We start from the raw sequence: 13500 nt of genomic DNA, 5'->3' as shown, positions 1-13500 counted from the left end.
CGGTCAAAAGAGCTCCAAAATGTTAGTTATCTCCCGTGTGGCCAAGATGGCTGCGCCCACTGAAACGAAAACGACAGTTGTAAAAGCTAATGTAAACAGGAAGATTATCAAAGGTTTGTTTTGATTTATGTTCTTTGATATTTAAGTTGGATTCTATATACTTATGGGATGTTTTGATATACATCTCAACTGAATAGATGTGTACACCGTAGTTTTACACAATCACCGCATGTACTAGTAAAGTAGTGACAGTACTAGTGTACACAGGTACTTGAGGACTCGATTTCAAGACTTGGTCAACAAGATGCACATTTTGAACTGCCTGGTCCATGTTTGCACAGAAGCGTTTTTTCATTAATTTGTTTTATATTTCGTAAGATTTTAACAAAACATCGGCATATATACATGTACCTATGTATCATCATCATCATCATCATCATCATCATCATCATCGTCTACTTCTAGAAATATAAGTTTAAATAGTTCAGTTTCCATATGTAAATAAGTCATATAACAATCATATAACATGAAGACAAAGAAGAACAAAAGAAAAGACGACAAGAAAACCCAAAGCGTGACATAATCCCAACGCCCTGCTGTTTAAAAGAAAGACACACAATCATATATACATGTTAATATTACAACAGGTTTAATGGGTTATCTTTAATTCTTCCATATAAAATACAAAAGTATTGAAATAGAGAACTTCTGCTAGAGCAATAACTTGATGCTGTACAAAGTTTTGAGTAATGGGTAATTGCCTAAATCGGTTTAAGAGAACTGGTCTGAAAAAAATTAACTTTATAAATGGCCTGTTTCCATGGTAACAGAAAATGTAGTTAAATGGTTAACTTTCCCATAGCAAAAGATACTACAAGCTTAATAAGCGTTTAAAGAGTTGAGCAGTTATCTTGAATTGTTTCAGAGCATTGACCTAGAAAACTGAAATTTGTTATGAGGGTTATCTGTTTCTATGGTACCAGAAAATGTGTGAATAAAGTCTTTGATGACATGTCTAGACTATAAAAATTGATTAAAAAATTGTATAATCATACTGAATATATGAAAAATGGAATCAATTTACACGGATTTTAAAGAACTCCAAAGAGCTTTTAACCAAGAATAATAAGAATATAAGTTTTTTTCCACTATATCCCGCTCAAAACTTAAGAAATGCCTTCAAATTTTTCATCAAGCAGTATGATAAGCATGATGATTTCAGTTTCATCATAGTAAATTTTTCTTCTCTGGATAGCAATATTTCTGCATCCCCAAGTTAAGTTTAAATGTTGCAGTTGATTCAGTATTCAGGGGCTTGTTCCCATTATCACAATTTCTGGAAAGAAGTCATCAACTGATGGACAAACTCATAATACAGGGTTTCAGAAGATGCAGGTTGATGAAAATTATGGGAAAGTTTTATGGTCGTCATAGTGATCTCCTTGAAAAATATTCTATTTCTTTATGCATTATGAAACAATGTGTTTGATGCTCATTTGTTTGCCTATAGGTTCTGTTGTTGTATACCTTGTATTCATTTGAGAATGTGACATAACTTACTTGGACTGACCCAAGATTTACATGACAGGTTTTGTTGATGAAGCAAAGGATGCTTACTCATCTGGAAACCCAGGTCTTATTCCCCTTGCACTTTTTCAGGAGTCTATATGTAAATCTTCCTTTTGTTCATATTTTGCCCAAGTTTAACTAAATTTGAGTTTGTATTATGATTCTGTTTACATGTTTTAATTTCCTTTTTTGTTTCTGATTCTTGTATTGTCATTAAACATTGTGATTGGAAGATACAGATGGTTGAATTGGAATTTAACTATCGTATAGGTATATCAGCAAGTAAGCCTTGTATAATGTCCTGAAGTAGTTAGATCATCTGATTTAGTCACAGTGTACTCAAATTAATCATTGTTTAACTGCTACATTCATTAACAAAAAAATTAGAACTATCAAGTAAATACATTAATTTCTAATATTTTTGTCATGATTTCAGGAAATGTTTCAAGACGTGCTGCACATCAAATACCAGATGAAATCCTGAATAATGTCAAGCTACAAGAAGCTGTCAAGCAGGTACTTGATTGAGATCATTTATTGTTGTTATAGTTTTATTAGTTTTCTATCTGTAATCTCAATAGATTGAATTTTAATTAATAAAGAATTTATATTTTTGTTAAAACATTTCCGTGTGTTATTTATTTGTTACTATGTAAAATTTTATTTACATATTTTATTATGTTTTCTCAATATAACATTATTGGATGTTGTAGCTGCCGAATAACTACAATTTTGAGATATTCAAAACAGTGTGGAGAATAAGGACAACAAAAGCCAAGAGAGGTGATTATATAGTTTGTAAACATTATTTATAATAAAATACTCGCCAAAATACAGCTGATATGTTAAGAAACTGATCATGTATTCTCTAACATATGTTTATGGGTTTGAAATGTTTATGTATGTATTATATAAAAACAACAGCAGAGTTATAAACAGTATTGTTTAGTTTGTCACATTTTGATACATAATACAGAGTAAAGGTCAGTGGTCACAATGATGTTACATATCAAAACTAGCTTCATGTTGTAACAGCCTAGATAAACGAATATGATATTCTAGTGCATTTATTTATGCATTTCAATGATTAGAATATGTCAAAGTTTTATCACTGAAATCACCTATCCAGTATCTATGGTTCTTCTGTACTTCTCTCTATATCTACAGTGGCTCTCCAGTTCCCTGAGGGATTGTTACTGTTTGCTTGTACAATTGCTGACATCATTGAGGAGTAAGTAGATTTACTTATTTTGTGTATACTCAAACAATTTTGCATTTTGAGCCTTTTAGGCAAATTATCCCCCTTTATGTAACAAATTCATTTAAACTTTGCTAATTTTTAAATGAATTTCTTTTAAATATTTAAATGCATATACAATTGCAGTGTCTTATCCCATGCAGTTGCATATGGTACCCACTTCTCACAGCTCAAAGCTCCACCAGCTCATATACATGTACTACATCACACTGTACTCATAATCTGACATTTGTAGTGACATTTAGACTGAGTGTCTAATAATGTGTAATTGTGAAGAAATAAAACAATGTAAATATGTTGTACAGGTTTACAGAGGCAGACACCCTTATTATGGGTGATGTGACTTATGGAGCATGCTGTGTTGATGATTTCACTGCTAGGGCCTTGGGAGCAGATCTTATGATTCACTATGGACACAGTTGTCTAGGTAACCATTTGAATACTTTTTTAAAATTGTCAACAAATTTATGTCAATTTTAAGAAAACAAAGTTTATATGTATACAAGTACATTTGATTTAGATATCAAAGAAACTAGTTTTCAAATTTCTTTTTCCTCTGGTTGCATTGTCTCAGTAAGAAGGATAAGAAATATACATTAAATAGCTGATTTTACATGACTTTCTATTGTATATATGATTAATGATATGAGCTGAAAAATTTATCACTTAAACAAGCTTCTGGTAAGATGAGATGGAAGATTCTGTTCATTGCAAAACCTAGATACTTTTGTAAGTTTTTGTAAAAATGGCATTTAATAAAACAAAGATAAAAATTAATGTAATTTCAAGTGGTGCAGTAGAAACACACTCACTTTTACCTAGCTGTCTGGGGTTCGATTCCTGGTATGGACATGAAAAGGTATGGGGTCACCCGTCTGATCACCTGGGCTTTCTATAGGTACTTTAGCTTCCTCCAATAGTAAGATCCCTCCCACACTTCCATCCGGGCCAACAAGAGTGATTTATATAACCTGATAGCTTGTTTCGCAATTGTTGTGAAATACATAAGTTTATAACCAAATGTAATTTGGGGATTTTCTCACTCAATATTTTTTAATTTGGTGACATCACAATGCATTTGACGCAATGAAGTTATGACATCACAATTGTAACAATGGGACCTTCAGCCAATCACATCGCCTGAAGGTGTCATTACATGTTAAACAAAAAAGGAGTACTGAAAAATATGTTTTGTCACCACTAGAGCTCTCTAGCCAGACACTCTGCAGCTTGGCTGAAGGGGAAATTCTCACTTTTTCTAGCCAGTACTTTACAGTACTCTTACCTCCACAAGTTTTAGCCTTCAAAGACAACCATAACCCATAAATCCCACGTGAAATTTAAACAATTTTTACAGTACATATCTCAGACACAAAAAGGACGAAAGAAAAATGGACTGTCATTTGTCTGTTACTATAAATAGTTCATCATTTGTCTGTTACTATAAATAATTCATCATTTGTCTGTTTCAATAAATAGTTCCGATAGACAAGACTGAAGGAATACAGATGCTATACGTGTTTGTCGACATCAAGATTGACACAGCTCACTTCCTGGAAACAATACATCACAACTTTTCACCTGGTTCCCATCTGGCCTTTGTCAGCACCATTCAGTTTGTGGCAGCTTTACAGGTATAATATTATATATTCTCTTCTGTCTGTTGTCAGATCTATATCAAGAAACGTGTCCCACATCGGGTTCATAAAAAATGAGTTAGCTTTGTATTACTTTTGTTTCTTATGTTAACAAGAGGAGAAAATCCCCATAGATACCATAGAATTTTTAGCATGTCGTTACCATAGAATTTTTAACATGTCGTTAATTGCTTTACATTCAATGTTTCTCTCATTCTCTTGTATTCTTGTCAGAAATGTATGAACCATCCATTGCTATCACATATTCTTATGGTCCTTTTGTCAGAGCAATTAAACCATTATTTATGTATATTCATAATATCTTTCAAATTTATTCAAGTGTTGTGTCCATGTTTTACTTGACTTATAATTCTGCTGTTCTTGTTGCATGGTGAATAAAATTCTGATGGCATAATCACAGCATGTCAGTTGATATGAGTGACTGATTATATTTCTCTTCATTTATCATTTAGTCTGCAGGTAACGAGTTAAAAACTGACTTCCAAGTCACGATTCCACAGTCCAAACCTTTGTCTCCCGGGGAAATTCTGGGATGTACCTCTCCCAAACTACCACCAGATGTCACTGCTCTCATGTAAGCGTAGTTGCAGTAATCTATATATATACTTACATAACTACCATACAGTCCTCCATCTACTTGGAAAACAGACTTTAAGAAAATAAAATTATATTATATGATTCAAAGATTATAAAGGACATTTTTTTCTCCTTTTAATCAATGAAACCAAAACTTTTGAAAATTTAGTCTTTCTTGCTCAGACATCTTAAACTTTTGTTTAATCTGTAATATCCTTTGTTTTGTATCTCCTATTTACAGTTACCTAGGAGATGGAAGGTTCCATCTTGAAAGTGTCATGATCAGTAATCCTAGTGTTCCAGCCTACAGGTAGGGATTCCTGAATTTTATTTTTGTAATGATGTATCTGTATTCAAACAAAATGTCTGAATATTATCTCTCATACACATAGAAATGTCTCTCATATATGTACTATATTAAAAGGATGTTAGTGAGCTAGCAACAGAATTCTCTACAATGTCACTGGGAACCACTTTCAAAGTCCAAGGGTTCTGATATCAACACACTTTTTTCATCGCACATAATTTCATTGCCAAAACAGAAATTGGTTGGTGCCATCTCGTTTACACATGTATTAGAAAATTGAATTGCTGTCAACTGTTACAGAATCTTACATACTATGAGCCCACTGTTACAGAATCTTACGTTCTATGAGCCCGCTGTTACAGAATCTTACGTTCTATGAGCCTGCTGTTACAGAATCTTACATACTATGAGCCCACTGTTACAGAATCTAACGTTCTATGAGCCCGCTGTTACAGAATCTTACATACTATGAGCCGTCTGTTACAGAATCTTACATTCTATGAGCCCACTGTTACAGAATCTTACATTCTATGAGCCCACTGTTACAGAATCTTACATACTCTGAGCCCACTGTTACAGAATCTTACATTCTATGAGCCCACTGTTACAGAATCTTACATACTATGAGCCCACTGTTACAGAATCTTACATTCTATGAGCCCACTGTTACAGAATCTTACATACTCTGAGCCCACTGTTACAGAATCTTACATTCTATGAGCCCACTTTCACAGAATCTTACATTCTATGAGCCCACTGTTACAGAATCTTACATACCATGAGCCCACTGTTACAGAATCTTACATACCATGAGCCCACTGTTACAGTATCTTACATTCTATGAGCCCACTGTTACAGAATCTTACATACTATGAGCCCTTTAATCAGGGACCAAGGAATAGCATGGACCCATTCAAGTGGAAATTTACTGGTTTGGTTTGGAGTTTATTGTTTTTATGATGTTCAATAGACACAGTATCTGCCTGGCAAATGTCTGGCTCTCTTTCTTACCTGATACCATTAAAATTAATATGAATCTGTAATTTTTGCCATGATGTATTCCAAGATTGAATTAAAACCAAGCAAATTGTGTAAAGTATGGGAGACATGGGATAAATCACCTGCAAAATTACAAATATCAACAGTTACATAGTGTTTTTTTAAAATTGGACAAGAAGAAGTTTTCAGCTTTTCATCAAAGTAAGTGTTCAATGTTTTTCTAACGTTTTGTTTGTGATGTTCATGTCATAGTTTTTTCTGTCGATAGGTATGATCCCTACAGTAAGATATTCTCCCGAGAGTACTATGAAACAGAGAAAATGCATGCAGTGAGAAAGCAGGTGATATCTCGTGCAGCTCAGGGTGGAAAATTTGGTGTCATACTAGGCACACTGGGTCGTCAGGGATCACCAAAAATTTTACAGGTAAATTCTTCATTACTTTTTTTATCAACAAAACAGAAATATTCCTTTTTGTGATCAGGTTTTGTGAAAGTTTGGATCTGAAAATATTTATTCAGTGTTTCAAAATAAGATACAGGGGGAAAATTTTGGAACTGAATGAGTAGGTCGGAAAGTAATAGAAAGTGCTAGTTCAAAAGATGACTTTATTTCATTTTTTTAAAATGTTTTCCAGCCCCAATTGTTACTTGTTAAAGAAGTCAGAATGCTCAGAAAAAATCTGTGTGAAATATTCTTAATCTCACCTTAATGACACTTAGGTGAATTATGTATCAATATGATGAAACCAAAATTTGTATTCTCTTTTTCTTGATCAATAGATATTTAATGAGAATGTGTTTGATTCATTTTTGTTTGATTATTACGGTAAACGTATTCCTTTTTATGGGGGTTTTATTTTCATTAATTGTGTTGGTATTTTTAATCCAGGAATTCAGATGTAAACAAATTTTTTAAATTAGTCTAGATAAGTGAACTATATTTATCCCTGAAGTCAAGTATCTTCAAGTTTTGAGAACTCAAAAATGAATCCCCACAAAAATGAATCCCCACAAAAATGAATCCCCACAAAAATACATGATTTTACAGTTAGGTATCTTTTTTACAGTCAATTCTACAGAAGCTGAAGGATAAGGGGAAGGAGAATGTTTTAGTATTACTGTCAGAAATATTTCCACAGAAGCTGCAGCTTTTTAAAGGAGTTGATGCGTGAGTTTTTATTTCTTCTTGCATATTATGAACAATTTAAACAACAATATACTGAACATCCACTGTATAGCTATTTATCATATAATCTGCCTAATATCCAGTGTAGTCACAGATGAAATATTTTTATGTACATACCACTAGTTTAGTAACCTCAGTTGGAAATCTAATGTGATATCATGATACGAACACTAATATTTACCACTTGGATTTAAAATCACTGCCTCTGTTTGATTTTGCTGTTCAAATATTTACTGTAAAACCTATCAAAATGTAACCTTTTGAGATATGTTATAGAATCTCCCTTAGATTTGTTTATGGTTCATACAAAATTTTATAAAACTTTTTGTGAAGTTTACAAAATACAAAAAAAGAAAATAGACTTGATTTATTAAATCTTATGTGAAATGAAATCAAATTAGATTTTTTCTATGTATTTTGTGAAAGACGTCATGAATTTGAAATTATCATTTTTTCACTTGTTAACGATTCTTGAAGTAAAATATTTGTCTCATTTGGACTGGTTGTGAGAGAATGGGGAGGGGGGCTGTAAATTCTGAGCATAGTGGGTACTAAGTGAGACACATGATTGAAAAACCATAAAGTCTTTTCATGAAAGAGTTATTTCACTCGACTAGCTCTGTAATGGATGTTTCCCTATAACATGTTTATGCCTTATGGTAATAAGAACTTATCATTTAAATTGCAAATTACTGACCATGCCATGAAGTTTATTTAACACAATCACATAATATTACATACACTATCACATTAATACGGCAAAAGTATTATACCACAGACATTATCCTCTATTAGTCTCTAGACACAGCCCTTATATGACAATCATGAAAAAAATTCATTTCCATGAGATATATAAATTAAGATATATACATGTCCATGTGGTCGCTCTGAATGACTTTACAAAAAACTTACATGTGTAATACCAATTACAACAACGCCCCCTGTCGGCACTCATCTCACAAACATGTAGGAGATATTAATTTCAGTCTAATTCATACCCCTAACGAATGAAATGATATTTTATATGTCTTGGCATTCCAAAAGTGACCCTAACAAGAAAAATGTAGAGGAGAATTTGATCCGAAGTTAATAACACAGCTTAGAAGTTTATAGACAATAAATATTAGATGACTAGAGAAGTTTTGAAATTATGTCAGGAGGTATGGATACACTAGAGCAATCAATATATCTGTCATTTTCACTATTAGCACAAAATTTTATTGTAGAGGATTTAGTACCTCAGATTCCTGAAACCTCATAAATAGTGAAACACAAATGCATTAATATAGATAAGTTTTGTCAATAGTATCTTCTGAAATATTAAATTCTGTTTCACTTACAATTTAAATTTTGTTAAATTTTTTCTTTAAGAGTGCTTAAAGGACATTTCATTTTGATAATGCTTAGAATTATATAGTTGGCTTTTTAATTCCTTAGACTGGTATTCAGATGATCAGAATTCTGTTGGATGTGTTGATATCAGGATATATATACTTATGTTTGTTGTAGTTGGGTACAGGTGGCATGTCCTAGATTGTCCATTGATTGGGGACTAGCCTTTAAAGAGCCTCTACTTACACCTTATGAGGTAAGGTTATTTTTAAATCTGATTTAACTTTTTGTCCCCCATTTTGGTTAAATGTCGCTGTGTTGATTGGTCAGTGAGTTGTGTACAAATTGAAAAGCCTATATGTATTAAATTTTATTCTTCATTCTTCAATATTATTGTGAAGGCGTCCTTGACAACAAATTTGAGAAGTGAAATTTTTGTGTTATGTGATTTTTATACATCTGTACCTATTGTTTTTATTTCCATATTTGGTCATGTAGTTGTCAGTTGCTTTGGATTCCATAAAATGGCAGACAACTTATCCCATGGACTTCTATGCAAATGACAGTCTAGGACCATGGACTGTCAACAACGAACTGCATCGCCCTATCAGACAGAAACCCCGACCCACAAAACAAACTGTCTCCATGGTTACAGAAAATGTGTCAAGGGAAAATCAAGAAAAGACAAATATTGATTCTGTTACAAAAGAGGGGCAGATAACTTCAGGTTGTTTGTCTAAGCAAGAACAGATAACTCCTGCTACTGGTGTGTGTTCAGAACTAAGCAGTAATGTGGCTGTGAGAGAAAACAGTCACTGTAGTGATAATATTGGCTCATGTTGTAGACAAGGTCAAAGTTCACAATTGGACAGTAAAGTGTGTAGTGATCCAGGAACATAAGTATTGAACATTTTAAGTTTAATGAATTATTCAAAACATTTTTTGCTGTTATTTTTAATTTTTGATTGATACGACTAAAAGATTCCATGCCAAATATACAACTTTTATAGAACAGCAGAGTTCAGTTACTTTACAATCATATATATTTTCACAGTGCTCAATTTTCATGTTTTTTTCCAAAAAAGACATTTTTTTTGGGACACTTGAGTTTTTTTGTGTAACTCAAAAAATCGACTTTTGCTAATTTTAACAATTCATGGACATATAAATTCATTGATTAAGCACACTCACAAAATCAATGAAAATAAAGTCCTTGTGAAAATTTATGATTTTTACAATTTTAATTTTATTATATGGTGACCTCAGCTAATTGACTTTTATTAGACAGTTATCCGTTAATAAAGAGAGATGGCGTTAATTAATTGTATAATTGCTGGAATTTGTTAATTAATTGTATAATTGCCAGAATTTGTCACAGGTTTGTGTTGAGACTATCTACTGTTGTCTAAAGCAATCATAGTTACAACAATTTATTAGCCAAACATAACTTTGTACAGGGCATATCAGTAATGTGTGCTATGTCATGAAATTGCTGGGATATAACTTGCTTGCTTCAACTGTTTTCTTGTTTATACACTTTGATATATTTTCACAATAAGTTGATCAAACAAATGATTCATATCAGTGTATTTATGAAAAAACGATTAGTAAGCATCACAAAATGTACTGTGATAATCTTGGTATGTTGTTCGAATGTGGTATTTAAAAAAAAACAGTAAAGGACCATTTGAGCTTGTCAGCAATCAAGTATTGTTTAACAAATTTTCTGCATTTTATCATGTTAAAAGAAATTTAACTAAATGTAATTTTTTGTTTGAATTGTGGAAAGCGACAATTTAAACTGTTTAAATGATAAAGCCAGAAGTATGAATTTATTAACAAAAATTAGGACCTTCAGAAAAACATGTCTACTTCTGCATAAGATTTAATTTATCACTGCAGAGCTGAAACATCTTTTAATGTAAGATGATTTTGCTTATTCTTGCTATATGGTAATTATACTGTGTGCCCTGACACATTTCCCCCTTAAACCAACAAGTATCGGATAACAGCAATGTGTAAACTTTTAAAAGACTTCAAACAGTGTAAGTACAAGTCATATTTATTGCTCAATATCATAATATAAATTAATGCACATACTTCATTATCATCACATGTTGAAACAATTCAAAGAAAAGTATCTATATATTACAAAATTCCAGAGCATACTATAATTGAAATAAAATCTACAAAAAAAAAAAGAAATGAAAACTGATATTGAAACTCTCATAAGCTTTAGTCCTTTTCTTAATTTCTGTGAAACTACCGTAATTTTGCTTTAAACATTTTGAAAAAATTCAACCACAAAAAATAACAACATTTATCATATCTGTGAAACTTATGAATTGTTACATGATAGACTAACAATAGAAAATAAGATATTATGTTGCAATGTGAAGGCATGTAATAGCCGATTTTAACAAACGTATTTGATAACAAGACTTGAGGGATTTTACAACTTTATATAGTTAGTAATAGATATGTATCAACATGTTGTAAATAGCAAATTAAACTTCTTCATAGGATTCTTAGTGATGCGAGGGACCTATGTTAAAAGGACTAGTTGGTAAAAAAAAATTTACAACAAATGTGTAAATATCATGAGGGAAGAGCACAAATTGATCATTTTTTTCAATATTGGAGGAATTTTAAAGAACTATAAGTATGTGTGTATAGCTGCGAATGTACATATGTATGCTTTTTTGCACCGAAGGTTGTGCTAAAAATAGAATATATCTTATAGTTTAGCAGTTATTGTGAATAAGCAATGATTTCCATTATAAGATTTGTAAATCAACCTGGGAACTCTGATTAATTATCACAGTTATTTGATTTTAATATCAGGAGTCTGCCTTCAAAATTTTCAACAAACAGATCACTCTTCCTATGAAAAAATTATCAGAACAACTACATGTATTATAACTGACATCATTTTTGATCATATTCCAACAACACAAAATATAATATCAAGGGGTGATTGAACATAATAAATAATATTTAAAAGAAATATTTAAAATTGTAATAAATCATATATCACACGAAAAATGTACTAGGTTTTCTAAAAGGTTTCCCGCACATGACTATTGCAGAAAACATATATTTATTAAACCATTTTGAAGATTTACCTCCCTTGTTTTTCTACATGGCACCTTTTTTAAATACTTTGGCAATATTATTTTAATTGCAATACTGTTTTAAACTGCTTGACGTGAAACAGACTTCAATGACAGTTGAATGTCGGAACAAAACTTTTACAGATGAAATATATTTTCATTTATTTGCAGAAAATATCATTAAGACCAAGGGTTGTGAAACTTTATGATTTGTATATAATTTTCCAGATCAGTGCATATTAAGTATAAAACCGTTATTGAATATGTACAATATCAAAACTTGGTATCAACATGCTACGAAAGAAGAAAATTAAGGCAATAACAAAAATAAAGCAAAGAAACAGGAGATTAAACAATTTTTTCCAACAACCGTCATGATATGTTACAAAGGTACAAAACAAGACTATAACATGTTCAACTTCAAAATGTCTTGTGAATGCATAAAAAGTTTATTACAAACTGCGAAAGAAAAAATATATTAAAATAATGATTGTCAAAAAAAATCTATATTGAAAATGGTAAAGTAGATTTGTGATAAAGTGAAATTAGACAAAACAGAAAAAATAATATCAAATTATCAAAAATTAAGAATGTATTAAATTTGGATGCTCAGATTTTCTAAAATCTAGCTTATATTGTAGTGATGAATTTTGAAAAAAAAAATTTAGATGACAGAAAGTATTTTTAGAAAGAATTACGCTGACAACGGAAACCGTAGATAATGTTGACGTAAAACCTGAATCACAACGTCAACTATGTCGTCAAAAACCGTAGTCAACATGGAAAAAAAACTGAAAGTCATATGAGCTTCATATTTTGAAGAAAAGTACAACTATTGGTTACACAGCATCTCGAAATGCAAATGTCTATGATATTACTTTGGAACTTTGCTCTGCTTCCGATTAAGCACGAGTTTAATACGTCCTACACACACACTAGCATATTACATTAGATAAAACATTGTTTACATTAGAAAGCAATGAGTTAATCAACATTGTACAAAACAAAGAAGATATCACCTTTCAATTTTAGAGACAGTATTGAAAAAATTAATTTAATATCGCCGTACAACTGCTTCATCCGTACACGCCAAGACATTGTTGTAACATATGTAAATATACCATATAGTTTTAAAATTAAGCATTGATGCTTCCTGATAAAGAGATAATATAATGAAGGGAGTAGATAAATATTTACTTTTAATATCAGTTTTTAGAGATTGTTATACCTATGGTATCTGAGATTGAAAAAAAAAAAAAAAAACAGCACACACGAGAGTTAAAGATACCCCAGAGACAATAACAATAAAAAATCAACACATTCACTTCAAAATTCAAACTTTACAACACATCAAGAAGAGTCTTTCAACAGTTATAATGTGTGTTTCCAATAAAAAAAAAACTGCGCGTGTTAAAAACAAAAAAGCAAAAAATAAAAACCTTGGGGTCTGAAATGAAGTCTTCTGTAAAGGCAATTTAAAGTTTTAAATCATTTTAAAGCA

General features: G+C 31.5%; 1 protein-coding gene across 1 annotated transcript; it reads left to right on the top strand.

Annotated features, from left to right (window-relative positions):
• Positions 1-46: 46 nt before the first annotated feature.
• On the top strand, positions 47-9826 carry LOC132548823 (2-(3-amino-3-carboxypropyl)histidine synthase subunit 1-like). Its single transcript, XM_060212716.1, has 12 exons — positions 47-113; positions 2006-2085; positions 2283-2352; positions 2737-2800; positions 3133-3254; positions 4307-4461; positions 4938-5059; positions 5303-5371; positions 6636-6792; positions 7436-7536; positions 9064-9142; positions 9385-9826. The coding sequence occupies exons 1-12, from the start codon at positions 47-49 to the stop codon at positions 9784-9786; spliced, it is 1488 nt and encodes a 495-aa protein (XP_060068699.1). The 3' UTR covers positions 9787-9826.
• The last annotated feature ends 3674 nt before the right edge of the window (positions 9827-13500 follow it).

The sequence above is a fragment of the Ylistrum balloti genome, unplaced genomic scaffold, assembly GCF_031769215.1.
Source record: "Ylistrum balloti isolate Yb309-2 unplaced genomic scaffold, AGI_CSIRO_Ybal_v1 Utg370028, whole genome shotgun sequence".
In the NCBI taxonomy this organism is placed as follows: domain Eukaryota; kingdom Metazoa; phylum Mollusca; class Bivalvia; order Pectinida; family Pectinidae; genus Ylistrum; species Ylistrum balloti.
The sequence above is the reverse complement of the archived record's forward strand: the minus strand, read 5'-3'. Positions and strand labels throughout refer to the sequence as shown.

Excerpts from the sequence above, each read along its gene's own strand:
- LOC132548823 (XM_060212716.1), top strand. The coding sequence starts at position 47 with ATGGCTGCGCCCACTGAAACGAAAACGACAGTTGTAAAAGCTAATGTA. Across the intron at positions 2,086-2,282 it reads TACAAGAAGCTGTCAAGCAG|CTGCCGAATAACTACAATTT; the intron begins GTACTTGATTGA and ends TGGATGTTGTAG. Across the intron at positions 2,801-3,132 it reads ATTGCTGACATCATTGAGGA|GTTTACAGAGGCAGACACCC; the intron begins GTAAGTAGATTT and ends TATGTTGTACAG.